The 25,212-nt window shown below is 41.1% G+C and overlaps 1 protein-coding gene across 2 annotated transcripts in view; it reads right to left on the reverse strand.

Moving 5' to 3' along the window:
* LOC115762171 (uncharacterized protein DDB_G0284459) overlaps positions 1–23,808 on the reverse strand; it is a 47,459-nt gene extending 23,651 nt beyond the window's left edge. The window contains exons 1-3 of one of the 2 annotated variants that reach the window (XM_030704287.1): positions 23,628–23,808; positions 7,528–7,690; positions 1,778–1,846 (exon numbers count right to left, since the gene is read on the reverse strand). In XM_030704287.1, the coding sequence (XP_030560147.1) occupies positions 1,778–1,846; positions 7,528–7,690; positions 23,628–23,662 (267 nt within the window). In that variant the 5' untranslated portion in view covers positions 23,663–23,808. The remainder of the gene's footprint in view (positions 1–1,777; positions 1,847–7,527; positions 7,691–23,627) is intronic. The other variant, XM_030704288.1, reaches the window with a different exon arrangement.
* Between the last annotated feature and the right edge of the window lie 1,404 nt (positions 23,809–25,212).

Here is a 25,212-nt window from a genome sequence, read left to right on the forward strand (position 1 = left end):
GTAGCTCATGTATCTCATGCGACCACCAAATGTCGAAGTGGAACCAAGAAACAAAAAAAAAGCGAAGAAAAACCAAGTGGTGAAAAATGTAAATGGATTGGACGAAGAGGAGATACCCTTTTGAATTATAACATATGTCGAAGTGGAACCAGGAAACGACAATAGAAACATATTCTTCGACCGATTATTTCAATATGAAAGAAAGAGGGAAGAAATAGGAAATACCCTAAAAGATTTTCGATTTATTTTGGATCTTAACTTAGTTTTCGTGGTCAAACTTAATAAAGACTAAATAGTTCCGACGGGAACTATATGAATAGAAACAATCTCCGTAGAGTCTTTAATACACATCTTGAACAACAAAAGAAGTTCGACATATAGAAACGTATTCTTCGATCAAACATTCCTATGACTCCCTTAAGATTTAGCTGCAATATGGAGCTGCGATTTGGCTCGGCTTTTAATCAAGAATACGTACACTTTATGGTGTCTCCCATTCGTACTACTCTTCTCAGCAAGAGTATTTGGCATAAGAATTCGCATACGGGCAACGTAATCGGATTCCCATGCATGAGCCCAAAAGTCGGAGGCGGAGGTGGGGGCGAGCCGCTTGGCGCAGCGATAACGAGCTGTAGTTAAAGTGTGGGTAAGGGGGAGTGGGAGGGAGGGCGAGAGGGGAGTGTAGTCGGCTGGGCCATTGCCATTGCCAATGCCATGGCTCGTAAATTTGCGCTTTTGCCAGCCCAAAAAGCAGAGCATAGAAAATCAGCGAACAGGCAAAAACCAAAAGCCACGCCCACAACAAAGTACGACGGGGGGGCGGGCGGGTAAAGAGGCTGTTGCCAGTTTTTGTCTGCGGCACTTCCTGTGGCCGGGCGTCAGCAATTTCTTTGCGGAAATCATTGGCCAGGAGCAGAAGCTAGCGATGACTCTTTGGGCCGCATGCTGCGCCTTTTCACACGATAAACTCCGTTGTAACTCGTTGGCCATTTATTTGGGCCAAATACTGAGCCCGAAGGCCTGTTATCAAATTCAATTACCTAAAGCCGGAAATGCGTATGCCTAGCTCGTAAAACTGCCGCCCCAAAAGATGACTCAAGATGTGCCATTTAGATAGAGATTTCGGTTCGAGTCGATGGACAGAAAAGGTGTTTGTCCCAAAAAAAAGGGTCCAAAAAAGCTCAAATGAAGTTAGATCCAAAGTCTACAGTACTTTGGAGCAACAATAAAGGGCGACAAGTCAACCTAGCTGGCCAGTTAGACCCGTAGTCGAAGTCAAGTTAGAGGCCCAAATGTAAAGGCGATTCCAGAAACTTGATTCAACACACACAGCTGGCATGTTTTGATAATTTCATTTGTAATTAAAGCTTGTAACTTTTAATTACCGTGGCCCAAACCGAGGCGACCTTGCTTGACCAAGCAATTGGTTGTCGCTCGTGTGACACATATGCAAGGCATGCCCCAGCCCCAACCCAGTTGACCGCATAGACCACAAGGCAAAATGCCAACGGCACGATTAATGACCCCATATGGCAACGCCTACGGGCAGCACAGGGGAAGGGCTGGATGGTCACAAATTCCATGTGAACCAATTTGAATACATAATACTTCAGTTCAGACACTTTGCCAGCCCTGACACCCTGCCAACGCTTGGCCCATTTCTGACCGCACAGGAAATGAAAATCGTTAAGCTCTGGCAACGCTGTCGTTATTGTCGTGGTCTGGCCATATCCGGCATTGGGCTGTTGACGGTTTTTGTATATAGTTAGATACTCACTTTTTGGAACTGCTCCTGCAAACGCAGCAGCGCGCCTTCGATCTCAATCATGCGCTTTTCCAACAATTCCTGCAAAAACAACAAAAAGAAAACGCAAACTGAACAACAAAATGCATTTTTTTTTGGCTAATATGGCAACGATATCTGAGTTCAGATAAACCCTATGAAAGAGAAAGCAGTGCATGGATATGTGACGGAGTGCGAGAGTGTGTGTGCGAGTGCGTGTGTGTGTGGGTGTGTGTATCAATAAAAAGTCCAATGAAACCAATGCCAAGTATGCCTAATAAGTGTGTGTAAATGTTGTGTGTGTGTGTGAGTGTAAGCAAATGTTAACAACAACCAAAGATCGTAATTATTAACACTACATTAAAGAAAGCAGCTGTCACAAATTTAACGAAAAAAGAAACAAGGTATACGATTTTAGCACAATTAAAAAGCTTACTTTATCTAACGATAACTATCAGTTAGTTTACACAATTCTCTGTCTTGAGTCAATTGTAAAGTGCTGCCCATTTTTTATCAGATTAGCTGCGAGACTTCAATAGATGCGATAGACGTTCGCATTATCTATTTGATTGTTGATCGAACAGCTAACGATAACTATCAGCTAGTTTGCATAAGTCTCCGACTTAAATTGGTTGTTCAAGTGCTGCCCATTTTTTGTTAGACTTTCCCCAAGTCGTAAATAGATGTGATAGACGATCACACTATCGATTTGATAATTAATCGAACAGCTTGCAAAGTGCTGCCAATTTAAGCAAATGCGGTGCTGCCTAAGTTGAGCATTGTCTACGACAGCAAATAACTGAAGCATAAGAAAATATCTTAAGAAAATCTTTAAATTTATGTGACTAAGTTTTGAGCTTTCAAATAACGAACGAATAATTAAACTAAAGCTATTAGACAGTTACTTAATAAAATATCAGCCTGCGATAAGCACTTGACAATCGACATGGCATTTTATCGAAAAGTGCTGCCAGTTTGGCAAATGGCAGCGTTGCCACATAGAGATAACGAACTGTAATTTAACTACTCGTCAACTAACATGAACTTTAAGTGGAACATGAGAAAATGGATCGAAAAAAGTTGCCGAGATTGTAATGTTAAGCGATTTAAATTAATTTACGAGCTTGTGATTGCCCAAATGGCTTCAAGGTGCACAAATACCAAATTCAATGAACCTATTTTTATTTAGTTTTTGATATTTTGTATGCACAACAATCGAGTTGCACAAGCTGCACGCGATGCGAAGGTCTGCAATCTGGTTGCAGGTGTGCATGGCCAATAATTCACCTGAGAGTGTGTGGCATGCAACAAACTGTGGCACGAACAGAATCACTTGCCGCCAAAAGAAAAACGAGATCTTTTGTGGAGGCATTTTTTTTGTCGGTGCTGCCAACACAATGGATCACCACACACTTATGTATGGGTACGGGTAGGTGGGCGTAAGCAGGAAGTGGGAATGACAGTTTCATAATTGGACTTGGAGTTAGACATTTAAAGGGCAGTTGTCGCCAGCCGCAGCTTATTAGCCACAGCCGGAGACAGAGACACAGTCCAGAGTTTTTTTCGACAAAGTTACGGCTACAAAAAACGGGCAGCAAATTTAAATGGGATCGTTAAAACAAATGCTAAAAGCCCAACACATAGAACAAGCAGTCGAAACAGAGGCCAAACTAATGAAAAAATGAAGAGTGGGAGAGAGGGGGGGGGGGGGGGGGGGGTGGGGGAGGGAGAGAGGCAGGCAATCGGTCAGATCGTAAAACATTTTACTCAAACACTAAAAACTAGTTGGGGGAAGTTGTAAAAATAATATTGTTATAGCTTGAAAAATATATATGCATTTTATATATATATATTTTTTCTACGTATATGTGTATAGACAAATTGGTTGACCGCTTTTGGTGTTAAAGAAATTAATAAATGCCATAAGTCGAGACCCCGTACACACATATATATATATATATATATATATATATATAAATCTCTGTAAGGCCCATTCGAGTCGAGCCTGGCTTTAAGAATGAATGGGCCATGATTTGTGGCAGGAAATTACGCAGACGTCGAGTGGGTTAAGTGGAGTCCATTTCATGGATTCACGAGCTACGCATATATAAGTCTATATATATATATATATATAACTCCATATATACATTCACATTGAGCTTGTTTTGTTGTAAATGTTGCGCTTGATAAATACTAATGCGGGCCTAACCTATTTGCAGCTGAGCTGAACAACATAAAACTTCAGTCTAGTGTGTGTGATATCCGAACCACAGTCTAAAATAACTGCAGCTCTAACTTCTTGCGGGCTAGTAGGTTAAGCTCGACTAGAAGATACCCTGTGAGGAGAACTAAAGCGAGGGAGAAGAGCTAGAATATATATATATATAGATAATTAGAAAGCGAGAGATAGAGATAGAGAGAGAATAAAAGAGAGATCGAGATAGAGAAAGAGTGGGAAAGAGAAAAGTTAAGGAAATCAAAGCTGAAATCCAGAGAAACTTTCTTAAATAACTTTCAAGATTGAAAGAGAAGGAGAGCGAGATAGTGGAAGATATAGAAAGTGGGAGAGAGACTGAGAGAGTGGGAGGCAGTAAGATAGAGATAGAGAGTGGGAGACAGAGAAGTTAAGGATATCAAAGCTGAAACCTAGCAATAGTTCCTCAAATAACTTTTAAGAGAAAGAGAGAGAGAGAGGGAGAGAGAGAGAGAAAGAGAGGCGACTTTATGGGTGTTTTTCTCCGACTCCGGTATCAAGAATATATATATATAATAAGTAATTTTGAGTTACGTTTTCAGTCTAAAGCTCTCACTTCTCGAGATCTAATGCAAATATTTCGCTTGCCCGCATCGGACTGGACTTCTTTATGAAAAATGTATATGCTCCCCTTTAGACGCATTTTATGGTTCTAGGGTATACGCAAGAAAAAAAAAAGCAAAGCCACATATTTCGCAGAACAAAGGCAGCAACAGACGGCAACAACGAGTGCTGTCTGCTGCGCATGTGCAACTGCAACTGCAACTGCAACTACCACAGCCAAGATTCAAGAGGCAAGAGGCAAGAGGCAACTGCAACAGGCAACAGCTGAGCAGGAGGCGAAACTGAAACCGAAACGCGATGCGATGCGAGTTGAGGCGATGGCCAACAAGCTGGCAAATAAATAAACAAACAATGATGCGGGGCAGGCTCTGGAGACGAAGTGCAAACGTTGCACATAAATTGCCGCACGTTCAATGAACTTTCTCAATCAGACGTCGCACAAATGCAACTGCAACTGCGGCGCAAGAGAACGTGACTCGGTTCTGATGACAGGGCTGGGATGCAGTGCAGCAGCAGCAGCAGCAGGTCCATTGTATGCGAGCGGCATAATCAAGATGCCATTAAGTGTATTTGCAGGGGTAGAAAGGGGGAGGGCGGTGCAACTGCAGCCAGTTGTGAGTGGGTGTCGCCTATTCCACTGGGAGAGAGTTCACACAGTGTGTGCGAGCTGCAAATCCTGCTGGATCCAACTCCCTTTGGGTTGGGTTCTTGAATCTGTTTCAAAATATCCAAAACATCCAAGGTTCGATCTAAGTCTCAATTTATAATTCCTGCTTCTGGGAACCCTGAACTTTGTGTAGGCTTCCAGGCTACCTTAGGTTGGGTTCATGAATCTGTTCTAACACTTATATGAACCAAGGTTTTGACCTAGGCCCCAATTTATTATTTGTACTTTCTGGGGTTGTGAACCGTGAATTTCGTTCCAAATAAATTGAAATTCCAGGCTGCCTTAGGTTCGATTTGTGACCCTGGTTTTTATCTAAGGATCAATTTATTATTTCTACTTCCTGCGAACCCTGAAATTCGTTAAACATCAATTGCAATTCCAGGCTGACTTGGGTTCAGTTTGTGAACCTCTTTGCCAACATCCATGAAGCAAGGTTTTGAGCTAAGCCCCAATTTATTATTTCTACTTCTTGGGAGTTCCTGGCTTGAACCGGTTCGGTTACACTCTGCAGCCTTGTTGGCAATCGCGACAACCATCGGTCCCACTGTGCGGCGGTCGCAAGGCTCAAAGGCTGGCTCAAAGGCAGCCTCAATTAGCAGCAGCTGCCTGCATGCTGGGCCACTGCTTAGATCCCCCGAGACGAACGCGTCAGATTTCTGGGAAACATTACAGCATCAGCTGGCAAGCATTTACATAGAAGATTTTGCTCAAAGCTCATTTGCAGCCGCTTATGGGCCCTGGCGTGGACGTGTGTTCCCCGGCTGGGCCATAAATCAAGCGCGAGTGCTGCTCCACTGCGCGCCTGCGCCATACTTAGCGCTATTAAAGCGTCACGGAAGTCGAAACGTGATCGTTGCGAGCCGTCGCACCTAGGCCCCACGGTCGACCCAACCGCGTTTATGGGAACGTTTAGCTAAACGCGGTTTAAACGCGGTCTAAACGCGGTCTAAACGCGGTCTAAACACTAGTTGGCCTGGGAAAAGTAAAGGAGTTGACTTAGCAAACTAGCTGAATATAGCTGAAAAATTCAGCAGAAAAGGCATGTGCAGTAGCTCGAATGATGTTGAGTGCACACAAATGAATCAAAATAATCAGCTGCACCATTCTGAATGAATCAACCAGTTGCAGCACCTACAATTGCAAATGTAGGTGCTGGTTCAACTCCAGGCTGATCAGCCAGGGATGAATAGCCGCTTTCGTATCGAGGTGTTATTTGTAGCTGCAAATGACTCTAATGGAATGTATATTTATTCAATGGAATGTACATTCATTCAATGGAATGTATATTCATTCAATGGAATGTATATTCATTAAGTGGAATGTATATTCATTCAGTGGAATGTATATTCATTCAGTGGAATGTATATTCATTCAGTGGAGTGAATATTCATTTCGTGGAGTGAATATTCATTTAGTGGAGTGTATATTCATTCAGATAAACATTCCCTTAGCCCTAACGATTCACACTATAAAGAATTAAGGAGACACGCTTCAAATTAAACTTATGTAGGTTATCATAAATATTATCAAGTCAGCATAGATGTATAAATAATTCAAAATGATGTGAATGCTAAGCATAACCCCAATCGGGGAATGTTAAAATCTTTGTAAAGCGTTAATATATTTGCCCAGCTTTGACCAAGAGATGAAAGCGAACCGCAGTTTTCTCCAGAGTTGTCATAAATCTCTCTCAGATCAAATCACGCCAAATGATGAGAATGATGAGCGCAAGCTTAACCCTAAAATGTTGCCAACATATTATGTGGGTTATCGGCAACATTTTTGGCAGATGGGCACAGCAGATAGTCAGATTTATTAGTGAAACACATGAAAGAAATCTACGCAAATTCTTGTTTTAGCTTCGAGACTTTCATAGTTGAACTTTACCAGCAGGATAAACTGCATGTCAAAAGTGCATTTAAATTCTCTGAGCCGCTGGCCCTGGCGTGATGTGTCTTAAATGGCACGTTAACGAGTTCAAGTGTCTGCACTCGACATCGGGGTTCAAAGGTGTTTGTTTCACAGGCTTTTGCATGCAAAGTTTTGCACACGCCACGCGGAAAAACCCAGCTCGGCTGCGCTTTTCCCAGGCGGAAAAGTGGCTTTTCAGCTATTCAAATGTTAGGTTAGTCGGGAGGGTTATCAAAATGACAATAATGTGAGCTATATGGACTACAATATGTCTGTAATTGGGGGGGTCATGGGGTCTGCTACCAAAAGCGAGTTTCGAACCGGCACCAGGTAGGTTTTGGGACTTACCTTGTCGCTGGCGCGCTCCAAGCTCAACGCCGGCTCGTGCTCCAGGGAGCGCGCCTGGTGCACCAGCTGGATTTTGCCCTGCGATATTTGTATATAATTGGCTGGCGGCATAATATCGTGCACATCGTCCTTGTCATCCTCATCGCAATCTTTCTCGTTTTGCCTGCATAAAAAAAAAACGAAAACAGAAATGAGAGCGCTTTATTAAAAATCAACTGACAGCCTTCAACGTGCCTCAAACTGCAGCCGCTGTGTCTGCCGTGGCAAAAACCTGCTCGACCAGCTCCACTTGGAGCGTGGGCTGTCGATCGTATCGTTCGCTGCATAGCTGAAATCTTTCCCAATGCTTATAATCGCCGACGCCGGCACCCCCAAGAAGTGTCAAAATTATTGTATTGGCCCAGCCAGCTGGCCCGGCCTCTTATCTGGAGCGGATTATTGCAACACACACGCACACACACACACAACAAATCTCCAAGTGGTTCAATGGGCAGAGTTAAGTACACACCACAGAGCCAATAATGCAATCAAAATCCAACGCACACTGATTCGACTCCATATGTTATGTGACGAAATTGAAAGGCAACTGATAAACAACACAAAAGAATTTATAACTGCATATTTCAAGAGGTTCCGTAATACGTTTGATGAGTCACAAGTAAATTTGTAATGCAGGAAGAAATCTTTCAAGAAAATTAGTGAAAATTTTCTTTGGTAAAAACATAATGAGTTAGATTTGGGAGAGGTTATATAACCTTTATATAATATTAATCAAAATATGAGAAGGTTTTTGAAATAAACATTTTCTCATCAGTTACTAAATATCAAATTTCCAGCTATATGCCAATTTTTACACTAAATGCTCCTAATATGCCGCAGCCAACTTAACGTACGTCGATGGCCACACTTTTGCTGAAAAATGGGCACCACTGTTCACTGGCCATGTACCAATAAGAATTGTTAGGCTGGCAGCGTTGCCACCCTGCGGCAGTTATTGACGTGACCCAAAATTGTGTGTCCAGCTGACAAAGATATCGAATGTTGCACCTGCAACCCGGCGCAAGGAGTCTGCGTGCAACAGATATCCCATCCCAAGATCCTATTTGGCATGTCAAGCGAATGTGGACTGTGGTTAGCGTGCTCACATGTTCGATTGCTAACAACGGCAACAACAATTTGCTCGTTATTTCAAATTGAATTTGCGAGTTAAGTGCAAATAATTTGATAAAATTGGCACTCGGAGGCATTCGAGTGGGCAATGGCTTCGGCTACAGCTCCAGCTCCGACTGTGGCCAAATGCTTTGACTTGGCTGCGTCCATTCAACCAGATGCTGGCAATCCAGTTTTTTGGCCAAGTCTAACGCTCAACTCTTTTCAGCGGCAACTGTTGCAAACTAGAGTCTAATAAATGAGTGCCACAAAGCGCTGTACAAACAAGTGAGAGCGCGCGACTGGCAGATACCCTGTTACTATTTGGAGATCATTTTTAAGAAACTTTTTTGCTTAGAGTTGGAATTGGAATAGATGAAGATAGCCATAAAGTAAAATGTTCTTGATCTGTGTGCTCAACGGGGATTCGTAGGTTTTATAGCTCTTAAAAGCTCCGAAATACACGAGTCTGCAAATCGATTTTTATCGATTTCGAAAAGATGTGGAGGCTATTGATAAGTTGAAGGGTTATGGGGCAAGACTCTATCGACTCGGCTCTTGATGCTGATCAAAAATAAAGTACAATTCATTCGCTATTGGGTCTTTTGCCACTTATATTACCTGCTAAATGTGATCGATATTTATCGATTTCGAAAAGATGCAAAGGTTATCGATAAGTTGAAAGGCTGCGAGGGATCTCGGCTCTTGATGCCGATCAAAAACATAATGCACTTGCTTTTGGCTCTTTTGCCAGTTACATAAATTAGCGCAAAACCATGATACCCCATCGTGCACTGGCTACAGGGTATAACAAACTTACAAGCAAACCGCACAAAATGTTTCGTTTCGTGTCCGGCTGTCCAACTGTCCGTTTGTCCGCTTGTCTGGTTGTCCGGACAGTTGGAGCTGCAGTCAAGTGGGCAGTGGCCACTTCAGAGCTGACTTCCATATCTCTTGCGTCCATCTGTGGCAAGTTTTTCACTTTGCTTTTCAAAAGGCAGCCCACGTGCCGCGTCGCACAGTTCTCTATGCGCCTTTGATTTATGATCATCAAATAAAGCAATCAAAATCAATTTAACTGTTATCAAACTAGCCAAGCTCCGCGAACGTGACTCATGCCAAGCCCGCTCCTCCCCCCCTTGCCCCTGCTCATCTGTGTTGCAAACTTAATTAGCTGCCGCAACGCGCTGCCTCATCAATGCCAAGTCAAAAGGCCAAACTAATGCCATTTGCAGGGCTTTAATTAACAGCCAGCTATGCTCCGCCCCACCCCCCTCTGCCGCCTTAATCAATTGACAGTGAAATAGGTGCAAAGTGCAGACGACATTGCACTTGGAGGAATCTAATTTAGCAACCGTGACTCATGCTCCTCCGGCACTTGGTGCCTTTTAAGGTGCAGTCCATGCAGTGCCGGCTGCAGCCAAAGCATTTGCATTCCCATCAACTTAGCTTCCGTTGGCACATAAACCATACAAAAAAAAAGAAAAGAACAATATGCGCATAAGCATACCCTACAGCAGGGCATATGCATTCATGTGAGCAGTTATAGCCTGATTCCACTGTCAACATTTCTCACATATTTTGCAAATGTAACCTGTTGTGGGTATATAAAATATATGTTTACCTTACATTTTCCCATAACAGTCTAATTTTATTTTCAACATTTCTTAAATTTTGTACAAATGTAACATTTTTTTCATACTGTACAGCAGGGCATATGCATTCATGTGCGCAGTTATAGCCTGATTCCACTGGCAACATTTCTTACATTTCTTGCAAATGTAACCTGTTGTGCGTATATCAAATATGTTGCCTGTACGAAACCACATTTTTCACATTTCCTAAAAAATGTTAATATTCGCCACGAGTAACTTGCTAATGAAATCGCAGAATGTGAAATTTGTTAAATGTTACATATTTTGAGCATAGTGGAATCATTTGTTGAATTCAGTTGCTTTTGAATGTTTAATATGTATATTCATGTTGGATACCCTAGCGCATACCCTACTGCAGGGCATATGCATATTTAGTTAGTTGTTGCATTTGATAAAGTCTGAAATTCTTGAAAGCCTAAGATTTACATTATATATATATTTCTATTGGAATCTTCCAACTTTATTAAGGCTAACTAATACTTAAGCATTTATTTGGCCCCTTTAATAAATAATATGCCGATAATTGCAGGGTATCACACTCAATTACATAAGTAATGGGACAAAGATATATATACATGTAGATATATAAATAAATATATGTATGTATTTATGCTCGCCTTTGATATCGTTGAATGTTGCACATTCGTCAAGCGCGCAATCATTTTAACAGAACGGCGGGAGGAGGGAGAGGGGGAGGAGAAGGAGGCGGGGCACAAGCAGTCAGTAGTTCGTTCGTCCGTCTCTCTGTCTGCCCTGTCCGGTCATTCGGTTAATCCGGCACTTTTGTGCGGCACACATTCGTTTACTGATTATGCGTTTTATGTGACGACCATAAATTTCCGCTGTCGCAGCTGCCCCGCCTACCCCGCCGCCCCTCCCCCAACCAACTGGCGCTTATCAATGGGCATTGCAGTTGGCATAAAAATAAATACTGCACAGTGAAAATGACAAAAAAAAAGGGGGGGGGGGGGGGGGGGGGGAAGTAGCTGGCCACACTTTTCGCTTGCATTTAATGGCAATTTCTTCCGTTTTTTTTTTTTATTTTTATTTTTATTTTCATAAGCCACATAAGGCGCTTACTCCTTGACTGTCCGTTGCCGAATTGTGACTTGAGCTGACCCGAAGACCCTTAAGAGAAATTTATGCAATGTAATTACGTTGAGAGTGTGTGGGGGGATGGGGGGTAGGGGTTTGCTCCAGCCGTAATTGGGGGTTATTCAGATAAGCGGCAATGCATGTTTAATTATAGCTTAAGATAAAATAAATATTAAGCGGCTTTTAACCGTTTATGACCAACTGATGGCACTTGCATCAAGCTACACTTAAGATTAACTAAATGTGGAAAACAAATATAAGAGAAAAAGTACGTGAAAGCGTAAGCCTCGACTAGCACATACCCTGCACTGCAATACAGGTTCGTATTAACTCTTAGCTTCATTTATTAGCGAAGCTCCTAACTAGAAAATTTTTAAAAAAATCTCCTTCATTGTCCGATCTAAAAGTTAAGAATTTCTTGATCTGTGTATGATCAAAATATAAATCTGATCAGATATAAATCTGATATCTATATATCTGCATATGCCAAACTGGGCGTATTTCGATTTACTAATCGATATATAAGTATATTGATTTTTTGATAATTTCAAATAATTTTCATCGAAAAATTTCACTGACTACAGGGTATACAGATAACAGGCCATTCGAGAGAGAGAGCTTTTCTAATGAAAATCCATTGAAATGTTGAACAAATCAAGTTTTCCATTCAATATAAAATGCTTGATTTATGGCTAGTATATGATTAGCATAGATATTTACGACATTATTACAGCGGCCAGCTAATTAAAACTAACATTAAAAGCAATTTAGACAGGTTTCAAATAGACTGCAATTACAGTTAAGTACCATCACACACACACACACACACTCACTTAAATACTGGCCATTTACACCCATACAAAATGCTAAATTTGCATAAAACGCGGCGAATTAATTCGACTGTCAGGCAAAGTTGCGTGTGTGTGATGTGTGTGCGTGTGTGTGTGTGTGTGTGCGTGTGTGTGTGCTTTTAAGTTTTTAAAGCGCTGACAATGAGGTCGACAGTGCAAATAATTTACAGTTCTGCAATAATTTTTGACTGCAATTCGAAAGCTGCCACCGAGAACGCCCCCGCCTTCCGCCCTCCGCCCCCGTCTCCGCCTGCACCGCCGCCTCCGCCTCTTGTCATGCATATGGAAAATCGAAGCTGGAAACGCCCAACGTTCGCTTCAACTGTCCAACTGTCCGACTGTCCGACTGTCAGGCTGGCAGGCCAGTATGCAGCTCGCTGTTAGCTCTTTGGCTTGTGGGTGCCAGCAGCTGACAGGGGCGTGGGCGTGGCTGGCCACTGACCACACGCAAATGCAGACATAGACTTGGATTTAGACATGGACATGAAACTGGACACATTGAGATTTAAAGTACAGCATCCCTTGGGGGCGAACCAGGTTTAGCATTAAAATGTTCGGCGCAAACTGGACTGTGAATTGAAAAATTGAAGATCGTTTCATTGTTCCTGAAACTTGCACATAGATCGGACTCTAAGCTCCGAAGTTAAGCTAAGTATTTAGGGACCATATTATCGGGCTTGGGCAGAAGGTTTGCTTAGGAATCGAATCGGTAGATAGGCTTCTCTGATAGACATCTGTTCGTTTATATGCATTCAGTGGGTATTTAGCTTATATGCATGCAAATTTCACCGGCAATTGTTAATTTATTCATGAGCCGAACGGGCTGAGCTTCCGTTATAAATCCGCGCTGCACGGTCCGCTGCACATTCGAAAAGGGCCGCTGCACGTTCCGTAACCCATTTCGCAGACTTGCAACACAATCCGACAACGGGCCTCCATATACAACATGGCCGGGTACTCATCCATGCAGCAGCATAACCCAAATAGGCGTGTCCAAGTCTGTTTACAATTCAAATGGGGTCTCTTTGCTTGGTGTGAAGCCAACTCAAACAAGCCAAAAGGATGCAGCTGCAGCTGGCTAAAGAGAAGAAGAAGAAGAAGCAGCAGCAGCAATAGGGGCGTCAAGGCACGTTGTTAACTTGGCCATTTGAGCTGCAGCCAACCAAGCATCTCATTCGCATTGTTAGGCACCTAAAGAGGGCATCTTAATTTTCTCACAAAGTGTGCATCGCAGAGGAGAAATTTTCGACTATATGGGGTATATATGTTCCTGAACTGTGTCGGCAAATGTAATATGGATATCTATCCTTCTGGCTGTCTAGACGACTGTAAGAGCTAGAGATTCAAAATGTAGAACGTTCTCCTTTTGTTGGCATATTTAAAGTTTGTTTCCACTTATCGATACCTTCAGTTTTCTTGATATCGATAAATAAGTTATCGAAATCCTATCTTACCGTTAGCTTAGAGGAGCTTGAAGTATCAGATACGGATAGGGACTCTCGTATGTTACACATAGATCCAGATTGTGTAACTTTTTAGACGCGTCCGCCCCGTTCAAAATATTGTGAATTTTTCGAAATATCGTCCACTAAGAATCGAAGATCTTTCCCTTGTTTTAAGGGTATTTATGATCTTCGGCACCTTATAACAAATAAGTTTTCTCTTTTACCCAAGAGATCTTCGCCTTCGTCTAATCTTCGGCACTTTATTAAAAAAACACCCTGTCTCTATTTGCCCCAAGTAGAGCCCTGTGGGTGTGATTAATGTAATGGGAAATTTGAGTAGTTGTTGTTACTAGAATTTCGCTCTGGCTATGGGCTCCGGTGCGTGCATCTCATTTCAACACGCCCTTTGTCGCTGACAATGTGTTGATGCTCCATCGAAGCTTTTATCAATGACCCAAATCTGTTAAAAATCTCTACCTATCTCCCTGCCTGCTTTCCTCTTGCTCATAGCTGATTTTGAAGCCCACACTTGAAATTAGCATAATTTGACAAGGAGAGAAAAACTCAAAGATTTATTATGAGCACACACACACTGCATATACGGGCCAGACAGATCTGATAAGCCACATATAATTGTGCTTGCGGTTGAAACAGGAAATAATCGACATGGGCTTTTTACATTCACATAATTGAGTCGGCGACATCGATGGATCGTAATGAGATCTCCTCGACCGCAACAATTGTTAAATTGGAGAATAAACTGAAGAAACCGCCAAAAGCAAAGCCAAGCTCTGACAACTTGAAGTTGGCTGCGCTGCCATTTTAGCCGTTTTTTATTTTTAGCCATAACTAGCTTATTTTTAAATTTGAAAAAGTTTATTCACTAGAAATCCGACTGGTTGACTTTGCCATTAAGTTGAGCTTGAATTTGATTTAACATGAAGTTTAATGCTCACTTTAGCGTTTATTTAACATGAAGTTAAATGTTCTTTCAAAGCTATTTTTAGCTATTACTAACGATACATTTATTAGAATTTAATAAGCTGACAAAATGACACTTTCGCAGCATTGCCCAGCTAATTGACACTTAAATGGAGCGCTAAATTATTTTATGCTGAGCCATTTGGAGCGATTCGCGCTGGCATTTGTAAATATTAATGCAAATAAAACAAGAAGGGGGCCTGACATGTAAATACCACTACAAATGCCAAATGCCTATGCAAATGCTATGAATTAAACCGCAGCCAGAGAAAAATACACACACACACACAGAAACAAACATCGATGTCACGTTTTGGAGTTTCGAGCTGCGATTCCGGGAATCGAAGCAACCAGCCAAACGGAAGTCAAGTGGACACTTTGTGTTTACCTGGGCAAACACTTCACAAAGCTCGAACCGATTGACTGGCACATGACGTCGAGCCAAGCCCTGTTCTTGTGTGTGGGGTATGGTACAGTGAAAGCACCCTAAAGCGTACAACTACGCTTTGGCATTTTATTTTGCTAGAAAGATTGATTTCCGCTTGTTATAAAATTAACGACAATCGCTTAGATTGGAGCTGGAAAACAATCGCTGGAATTATCGATTATATCGATTTTTTGATGTTTTAAGAACTATCGATTATTTTATCGATGTTTTCCCGGTTCTAACACATTTTGAATTAGAGACTTTCTCTTAAGCAAAATAATTTTAAATGGAGCTATTTTTAATTGTTCTTCATTCGACATAATACTGTATTTGCCGTGTATCGATAGTATCGATGCAATCGAAATAATCGATTGTCTCCGACATCGATATTTTTCCGGCTCTACTAATCACAGGAAGTTCAGGGTTCGAACCACCGAGAAAACCAAAGACACCATTACTTTTGTTTATATAAAGTAGAAAAGATATTGTAGGAAAAAAACAACAATAAGAATTGGAACTAACCATATTGTTAGAAGCTATCCGTCAGTGCAGAGTCTTTACTGTACTCATCTTTATATATATAGAGATACATCTAAAGGGAAGCCGTCAAGGTGCAGCCATCAGTTTAGAAAGTTATTTGCTTGTCACAGACTTTGCATGCAGATTTTTTAGCTTTGGCAACTGGCCAGACAGGGGCAGGGGCAGGGGCAGGGGCAGGCCAGAATCGGATACGCAATATCATATATCAGCTATCAGTTATCTGTGGCTTTTGCCTTCAAGGACACAGAATGGCATGCTAATTATTTGGGGCGCAAAAGGTGCCGAAAGCCAACGTGGCCAGCACCGTGATGACCCATAAAAACAGGCTCAATATGCCATTTCCGCGCTCTAATAGATAACGCGTTCGCTCTGTTGTATTATATATGCCACACACACACCCACACATATATATATATATGCATATGTATATATACCTGAGCTGTCCACCTGGCCACACAAAGCTATAAACACACACATACACGCGCGCATTCTCATATAAATTTTATTTATCAACAAACATTTGCTGCCCTTAAACGCAACAACAATACCAGGTTTATATTATTGTTGTTGTTGTGTGTCGACGCCCTGAAATAATTGGTCGTAGGGCGGGGGAAGGGGGTGGCGGGAAGTGTGGCGCTTGGTGGGTGTGGTTTTTGGCGTAGCCAAACGCCGGAAACAAGTTTGCGTTTAAAGCAAACGTTAAGGGCAAACTTTTAATTAGAAAACAAGTACAAAAACTGCTAAAAAAAAAAGCCAAAAAGCCACAGTGGACGCTCGCAAATGGGAACTTTTCTCTTTCTGACTTGATACAAAAGGGCGAAAAAAAAACATAGTAAATTAACAAAATCGATCGAGATTTGAGCCCGCAACTTTTAGCTTTGCGAGCTTGAACCTCTGACCACAATTCTGAACACTTCCAGTTATTCTGGAAGTTCCCATTGTATAGGAATTTCTCTGTACATATATATACATATATTGCACATCGCACTCGTTCGTTCGCACTTTGCATGTCGCGGTCCAATAAACATTACAAAACTAAGCAACTATTTGGGTAGGTTAGGGTCATTCCACGCGTCAAAGGTGGAAATTTATGATCGAAGCCAGCTCCTCCGGCTCAGACTGAATGCCTGCCCGAGGCGATGCGAGCCGAGGCGATGCGAGCCGAGGCGAGGCGATAATAAATCCATCCAATGCATATTCATATGTCAGCTGCTCATTAAAAAGGTATTCATCATGATGGCGTCGCGTCTGCGGCTGCAATTGTCACACCCAAATTGAATCTGTATCGGTGTCCGTTGTATCTGCATCTTTCGAATTGTGCGGCTGGATGAGGGATTGCTGCTCCGTGTGCAGCGTGTTTGCTGTCAAAATGCAGAGGAGACAGACGCCTATTTGACGCTTTCATTGTGCTCATTTTGTATACTCTATGTTGAGGTACTTTCAGTTTGTCAAGTGGCTCAAATTGTACAAATTACTTGACCTTAAATCGTATTTATTTAATTATTATACATTTTTCAGTATTTTCCCTTTGCAAAATGTGCATTTCGTGTAGATTTGAAGCTAACAGCTATTTTAGAAACTTCTTAGCTGTTAAATAATCAAAAACTGCCAGATATAGCTTTAAGCTAGCTAAATGGCGGCTAGTCATTAAGCTAGATTTAAGCCAATGCAACGGCTGTTATCGATAAACTTTAACATATCAACAGTTGCCAAATACCAGCACTGATCACAATAGCTAGCCAAACTTTGCAACACTGCAACAATCGATATCGCTATCGCTTTTGCTGCAGCCAACTTTAGTCAGCTGTTGCTTGCCGCCTAAATTCTGCCGCGCATAAAAAGTTCCTGTGAGAATTGCATTATGTGTAAATTGAAATTGAAATGAAAAGTTAAAATGCATGCAAAATGGTAAAGTGAAGTGTGTTCTTTTTATGGTGTATATTGATTTGCGGCTATTATTAAGTGCACATTCGTGTTGGCCATAGATGCTTTTGCATATACATATGTACATACATACATATATATTTTTATACGTTTGTGTGCATGTGTGTGTGTGTGTGCGCACATGCATGCAGGCATACGCAACTCCAGCTGCTGGTGAGTTTGCAATTTTATTATTATATTTTGATGCACACATAAATAATGTTTATATAACTAATTTTTATGAACCGTTAGGGTATATTAATTTCGATTTGCTGTTGCCGTTGCTCGTGCAGTTTTGTTGTATTTTATTTTGAGAAATTGTTCAATAATTTTTCTTTTTCCTTTGATTTGGCCTGTCGCCTGTCGCTGTCGCCCCTTTTTGTAAGAATGTTATGCGATATGTGCGCCACTTTGGCTTATGATGGAATTGACACTTCACTCACTCTGACAGAGAGAGAGAGACAGACAGACAGGCAGACTAACGGACGAACGGACGGACGGGTGGATGGAGGATGTGCGACAGGCGCAGCTATACAAATATGCAAACATACACACACGCACGCACACAGCTGCATACTTAGATGTGTGATAGTGCACAGACGGTGACGGCGACGTCGACGTCGACGCACTTGAAATGCATAAAATGGCATTTCTTTTGTGTGTGCAAAGGGTCGATGGAGGGGGGGAGTAGGGGCACAGATTTGTGGGTGGGTAAATGTGGGTGCGCGTTGTCTAAGTGAAGTTGAAAATACGTTGTTAGCTCTAATGGCGCATTTATGACAGCCAACGAGGGGTGTGGGTGGTTGAGTGAAGAGAGGGGTGGGGGTAACTTACCCAAGCAATTGCAAAGGCAGCGCCTGGGCAAATAATGCGCTCATTTTGTCTACTCTGTAGAGTGTGCTCTATCTAACTATCTATTGATCAAGGCGAATAACAAAAGATGTTTTCATACCCCGAATCCATTAATAATGGGTATAATGTAGTTGTGCAAATGTATGTAACAGGCAGAAGGAAACATATCCGACAACATATATATTCTCGATCTGCATCAATATGCGAGTCGGTCTAGCTATGTTCGTATGTATTAATGCAAGCAACCTATAAGAGCTAGGGAATTGAAATTTGGAATGTAACTCTTCCTAGTGCCCGCGCGGTACGAACTTGTTTCCGATAATCGATAACTTACCAAATAATCGATAAAAATCGATATTGTTTAAATAATATTTGTTTTTGTTAAAGAAGAAAGCTAGAATGGTCGCAACGGCAGCTAAGGGTATCTGCTAGTCGAGCACTCTTGCTTACTCTACACGCTCAACTGAGGGCGAACGAACTTTGAACTGAAAACAGGCACGGAAATATTGTGTCAATGCTAACCACAAGCCTATCGAATGCCGACAGCAATTAGGCAAAAGCCGCCGAAAAACTTGATGCTTCCTCGTAAAATACGTTAATGTATTTGAGCTCTATTTGCTTTATCAAGAACGGAGCATATCCGGCTATTGCAACAGTTTTCCAGGGTTTCTCTGTTTCGTTTGTAATCTTAGCTCGAAATTAGCGCGAGGCTGCAGATACAGATACGAATACGGTTGCAGATACAGATACATGTCATAAGTGCGTGTGTCTAAATGTTAGTTGCCGCCGGCTCACGCTTTGTTGCATCACATTTCCTTCAACCCATAAGCCCCAATAAGCTTGTATGTGGCACATGCGCGGCGTCAGAGGCTGTCAGTCAGATACAGATACAAAGATACATTTGATAACAAGCGCAGAACAATGAGTGCCAGCAGCGAAACGAGCACAAAATGGAAAACGCCGCTTGGGGGCCCCTAAACTAGCAAACAACTAACAACGAGTTTCTGTTGTTGTTTTTTAAAGGGTATTTAGGAAGGCATACAAAGTGCGTAAAGCATATGCAAAGTTTAGAGAAGTATTTACTACGCTTTTCAACACTATTCAAAAGATTTTGTTTCTTTAGCTCTTAATAAGACTTTGTTCAGAAAATCTTGAGATAGCGCATCTTTTCTGAATCTGGGAACTTGGAAGCAAAGCATATAATAGAACAACATTAAAACAACTCCCTTATTCTCAGGAATTCCAATTTTTGTAAAACCTATTTACAGTTACGATGTAATCTTCAAGAAACATTAAAACTTACCCGGGGTATAACAAAGTTGAGAACTCCGACTGGTTATACCCTTGCAGAGGGTATCATTATTTTGTCTCCAAATGTGTAACAGTTAGAAAGAGACACATCCGAGGTTATATAGGTATATATATACTTGATTAGTACCAATAGCCGAGTCGATATAGTCATTCCCGTCTGTCCGTCCGTCCGTCTGTCAAATTCTATGCGAACTCGTCCGTTTTAAAGCTTTCATCATAAAACTTTGCAGAAGTCTCTCTTTCTGTTTGATGAAGTACATATGTCGAAATTGAGTGGATCGGACTACTATATTATATAGCTGCCATAGGAACGATCGGTCGAAAATTAGGTTCCTTTATGGAAAACTCTTTTTCTCAAGATATCTTAACCATACTCGGCCTTCACTATTTACCCTGTGCTTCTTAGATACGAGCATTATGAAAAGGTTCGCTTTGCAAGGGTATTAAATCTTCGGCATGCCGAATATAGGTCTTTTTCTCGTTATTGTGTTCAGCTCCGTTCGCCGTATCAATCATAATTAGGCATGCAATAAATGTAAGTTTCCAAAATACTTTTGGATGCGTGTAATTATATGTTATGTACACAGACATCCCGTCCAGCCACAGCCTAGACTTTTAGCTAGGTTTTACATGCGTGAGAATTCATCAGCTTTTTCAGGGGTTATCTGGGGCTGCGCTCGGCTTGGCCTGCAAGTTTAATGCGCTTGCCCACATAAAATGTTTAATGTTTTTAATGTTGGCATAAAGTGTGTTATGTCTTTTCGTGTAATTATATTTCAATTTTAGTCGCGCTTGATTGCCACATTTGCCGTGCTGCGCCCCTCCCTCAAGAAAAAAGAAAAAAAAAACCCAAAAACCCGAAGCGCAGGCGTTTCTAAGCGTTTCAATCCTATGAAAATTGTGTGTGTGTGTGTGTGGGCTCACAAGATGTTGAAGCCTCAACAGTTTGTGGCACATACACGACTGCTGTACATATATATATATATATATATATATGCATATATATTTATCGGGTGTCCGATCCCCGAACTTTGCGCTCACTGTGCTCAGCTCAAGCGACATATGTAAATATGTATCTAGATGCGACGTTATGTAGATGAGTGCTGCCACCTACAAAGTGCCAAGTGCTGGAGTTTAGGCCTCAGTTTTCGTTTTCTATTTGCACAGGTGTTTTTAGCACCTGAGCCCAAAGTATCTGGCCTTACGGGGGCACTTCCCCCGACCCCCTCAACGTTAAGTGCTAAAAGGCATTTGGCTGCACTTTTCTGTAATAATTAGCACATCATGACTCGCAAACAGCGGCAACTACCAAAAACAGAGAGAAAATCCCTCGCCTTTGTCATCTGCCACACATTGCCCCAAAGGGGCGTAAATTATGCAGGTAGATAGATGGACACTGGAGCGTGTGATGTTTATTTAATGCCAAACTCTAAAGTGGAGCATTTAAAATGGGCAAGAAAAGTGAGAATAAAACGAGCTTGTTTAAGAAGTAGCAAGAATGAGAAATATATATATATAATATATATATATTTAGATATATGAGCATATTGTTTATTCGTGTATTAGAGTGTTACGTATTATTTAGCAGAGTATTAAGCCCGTGTAGAAGCATGAATAGAAAACATGCCTTAAAGTAGTTTGATAAAATATGAATATTAATGTATATGACTTACTACCATTGAGCAGGAAAAACCAAGCATAGAAAGACAAGCCTCGTGAAAATCAGATGAGTTTTGACCGAGTTATGGGGATGGTAAGTTTTGACCTATGTCTATAAGGGATAATAGCGGGTATACCCCGGCTTTGCCCGTGGCAGGAATAAAATAAATTCTCTCAAAGATCTTTGAAAAAATGTTTGTAACCGGACGGACAGTAAACCAAAAAGTTTCATACACACGGTTTTCGCGTGTTTTCCACGCTTGCGGGTGGAATTACCACAGTGAAAATCCTAGGTCTTATGTTGCGCTCAGCCTTCAGTCAGTCCGTCAGGACAAATAGTTTTTTATATAGAAATGTGAACACCTGTTGCCATGATTTCTGGCATGAAAATAGTTCTCCAATCCCTTGAGACCCTTCAAGAGTTCTGCGCGTCTTTCATATGTGAGTTTTATCCATGAGCTTTAGGCCACGCTCTGTACAATTACGCGCCTATTCTTTGGCTCTCAACTTTCTATGGCTTTCATTAGTGTATTTCACAACTTCACGATGAATAAGTTTCCCACGAAAATGTTGAATGAGTGTGGACGGGCCAGGAGGAGAGTTAAGAAAAGATTGGGAAGATCTGCCCGGGGCCAAAACACGCGCCGAGAGGCAGTTAAGCGCCCAATTTGTGGCATAATTCAATTTTGCTTATGGATAAACGCAAACCGGTTCGGCTAATAATAAAGATTTAAAAGCTAATTGGCTCATTTACAAAAAAAAAAAATAAAGCGAAAAAAACAACGCTCAGAAAATAGTAAAAAATCATTATAAAAATGATGATGAATGATGATTGTTGTCGAAACGTGCAACATTTGCGCAAATCAGCAAATTCATAAGCCTCAATGTCACATGGGGCGAGGGGCGCATTCACGATGCTGACTGGCTCGAAAAAGAGGGGAATAGGCGGAGAGGGGGCAGTTGTAGGTGTCCCCCAATTTTGAAGCGTCTCAAGTGCTGCGCAATTGAGCTCCCATTTTCAGCTTAGCCCCAGCTCGTCTCAAGCTGGGCTACAAAATTAATTAGACAAATAGTATACTATTTTGTAAACGCAGCGCGCAGCTTTTTTCATTTTCCTGTTTTTTCTTCTTTATTTTTGCAAATTGAAAAACGCCCCGTTTGGCGCCCGCGCTGACTTTTATCGCGCAAGTCATTAACAGCGGAATTGGGCCATGAAAACGAAGGGACAACATCGATAAAATCAAGAAGAAATACAAGACTTTGCGCTTGAATTCGAATTTTGTATGCCCTTAAATGAGCTTCTTAGCATTATGAGAATACCACTTTATTAAGTGTTATCGATATATATCGATTTATGTTCCAAGAGCTGCGTGGCTTTTATGAAAATTCTATACTATAATCAAACAATTTACGAGAGACACAAGACTCGTTCCTTGGATTATACATTTGTATGCCCCAAATTAAGTTTGTATCTTGAGAATGCGAGAGCGTTTCTTATTGTTATCGATATATATCGATGTAATATTTCGAGAATTGCAGGACTTTTAGAGAATTTCTAGAAGCGTCTTACTGGAATCATACAATCAGCAACAAATAAAAGACTTCTCTCTTGAATTCGAATATTTTATGTTCTAAAAACAGTTTTTTTTTTCTGGGAACACAGGGTTTTTACTTTATATCGATATTTATCGATATGCGTTCCACGATTTGCAGGATTTCTGGAAAAATTTTCAGCCTCGTCTAAAAATAATCCTACAATCTATCGATACAATAGTCGCAATACTCCCAGACAAACTTTATTATTGCTTTTCATTTATTTATAGCCCGAACTATGAAAAATAGTCCATCAATAGTTCCTGGACAGTTCCAGCACGCATCCCAGACATGAATATCTATTGTCTAGCGTATTGTCTGCATCAAATAGATTCCTGCTAATATTCGAGTGTTAAGACTTAAACACTCATTAATAAATTGGTTTCTTTCATTCTCAAGCATTTAAATAAAGCGTTCAGTATTCAAGTTTTTATGAAGGGAATACCCCTATCTATTCGAAACAAGGCCGAAATTTCTTTTGGTTAGGGTATTTCTGGAAAGGGACAACTGTGATCAAATTAAAGCAGCTCCAAATGGTTGACAAAAAAGAAAAGAGTGATAAAACGTAATCTTAAAGGGGGGGGGGGGGGGGGGGGGGGGGTTGGGGGGCTTTACTCACTTGCGTGCCAGTCTTTTTCTGATGCCCGCGAACATTTTGGCTGCTTCCTCTTGCTGCGTTGTTTCTCTACTGTTTTTTATGGGTTTTTGCTTCAGTTGGGCTCCTTGAAAGCGTCTTATTGTAAATGAAATTGCTGATTTCCGGCTGGACACACGCACACACGCACACGCCCGAAAAGGGCCAACAACAACAATAACAACGCTACGAATTAATTAAAAAACGCGCGCGCCAAAAAACGCGCACGAAACGCGCACGCGATTGTCGCACAGTTGCTGCTGCTGCTGTTCTTGTTGTTGTTTGTGTATCAGCAAATTGTTGTTGTTATTGTTAATGTTGTTGTTGGCATTGAAACGGCGCATTGCAAGAAACAACAGCAACAGAAATCAATTAACCAAAGTAGCCGCAAAGGCAGCTGCAACTGTTTTATTTAATTTTTCTCTTCAGTTTTATTTATTTATTTGTTGTTAACACGTTTTTGCGTTATGCAATCACTCGACTATTTTTCACTGTGTACGCGCGTGTTTTTGATCAATTGAGCAATGCTTTTAATACACTTGCAGAAATCAATAAGCTGTCGACTTCATGGAAATCATCTGGCCCATTTCTTTGCGCACACAAATACCCTGGGATTTACATATGTAGGAGTTGGGGGGTTCCAGTTTTATTGTTGTTGCTGCAGCTGAAAAGAGCCAAAAGAAATGCACACATTATTTTCAAATATTTCAACTCTATTTTAGCCAAGAGGGAATAAAAGAGGGGAACAAAAAGTTAGCCAAAATATTTGACATTCATAAATATTATTCAATACTCTCTTTCGTGTGGGGTATTATCAGCTTGGCAAGGCTGTTGGCATTGATATTGGGCTGGGCATAATATGAAAATCTTGTTTCTCAACTAAGTTTTTCCCAAAAATTGATTGTCCTATAGAAATCGTTTAACTTAATTGAAAAACATAATAAAATAAATTCCAAGATATTTTCTATTAATCTTGAACTTATCTATATAATAACTAACTATCGGTAATTAATACATAGATAAGTTCGAGAACACACTTTTTTGAGAATTCTGTAAAAATAAGGTATACAATTGAAAGAAACATTTTCGGATGCTATTTGCTGGAGAATTCCTGTGTCGCGCAAGTTCTTTTGTACTGAAAGAACATTTTATATCTTTGTCATTTCAAATGAGAAGTTTAGTTGAGAGAAGTTCCGGGTTAAGATCAATTAGAAGGCGTCATATCGAGCAGATACTTAAGTTCCTATTTATGCTTGGGAATCTTGCAGCATGTAGAATCGATTTATATAATTGACGTGTCGAGTGACAAATTAAAATGGGCTTCAAAAAGGGGCTGCATTCGCTGAGGTCTTGAGGTTCGCATTGTGTGTAAATATACAGATTTGTGTGTGCTTTTGCAGCAAGATTTATGAGTTTTCAATGTGATGTAAATAAGCGAAATTTGTGAGTGCAGCTGCTTGTAGAATTTCCAGCGCAAGAATTTATGTAAAAGAATAAAACAAGAGAGAGAAAATCTTTTACAAAAGCAGTTTAAAAGCAATGCTAGATCCGACGCGAAATTTGGAACTAT

Source organism: Drosophila novamexicana, unplaced genomic scaffold (genome assembly GCF_003285875.2).
Source record: "Drosophila novamexicana strain 15010-1031.04,08,12 unplaced genomic scaffold, DnovRS2.1 tig00000564-arrow-pilon, whole genome shotgun sequence".
In the NCBI taxonomy this organism is placed as follows: Eukaryota; Metazoa; Arthropoda; class Insecta; order Diptera; family Drosophilidae; genus Drosophila; species Drosophila novamexicana.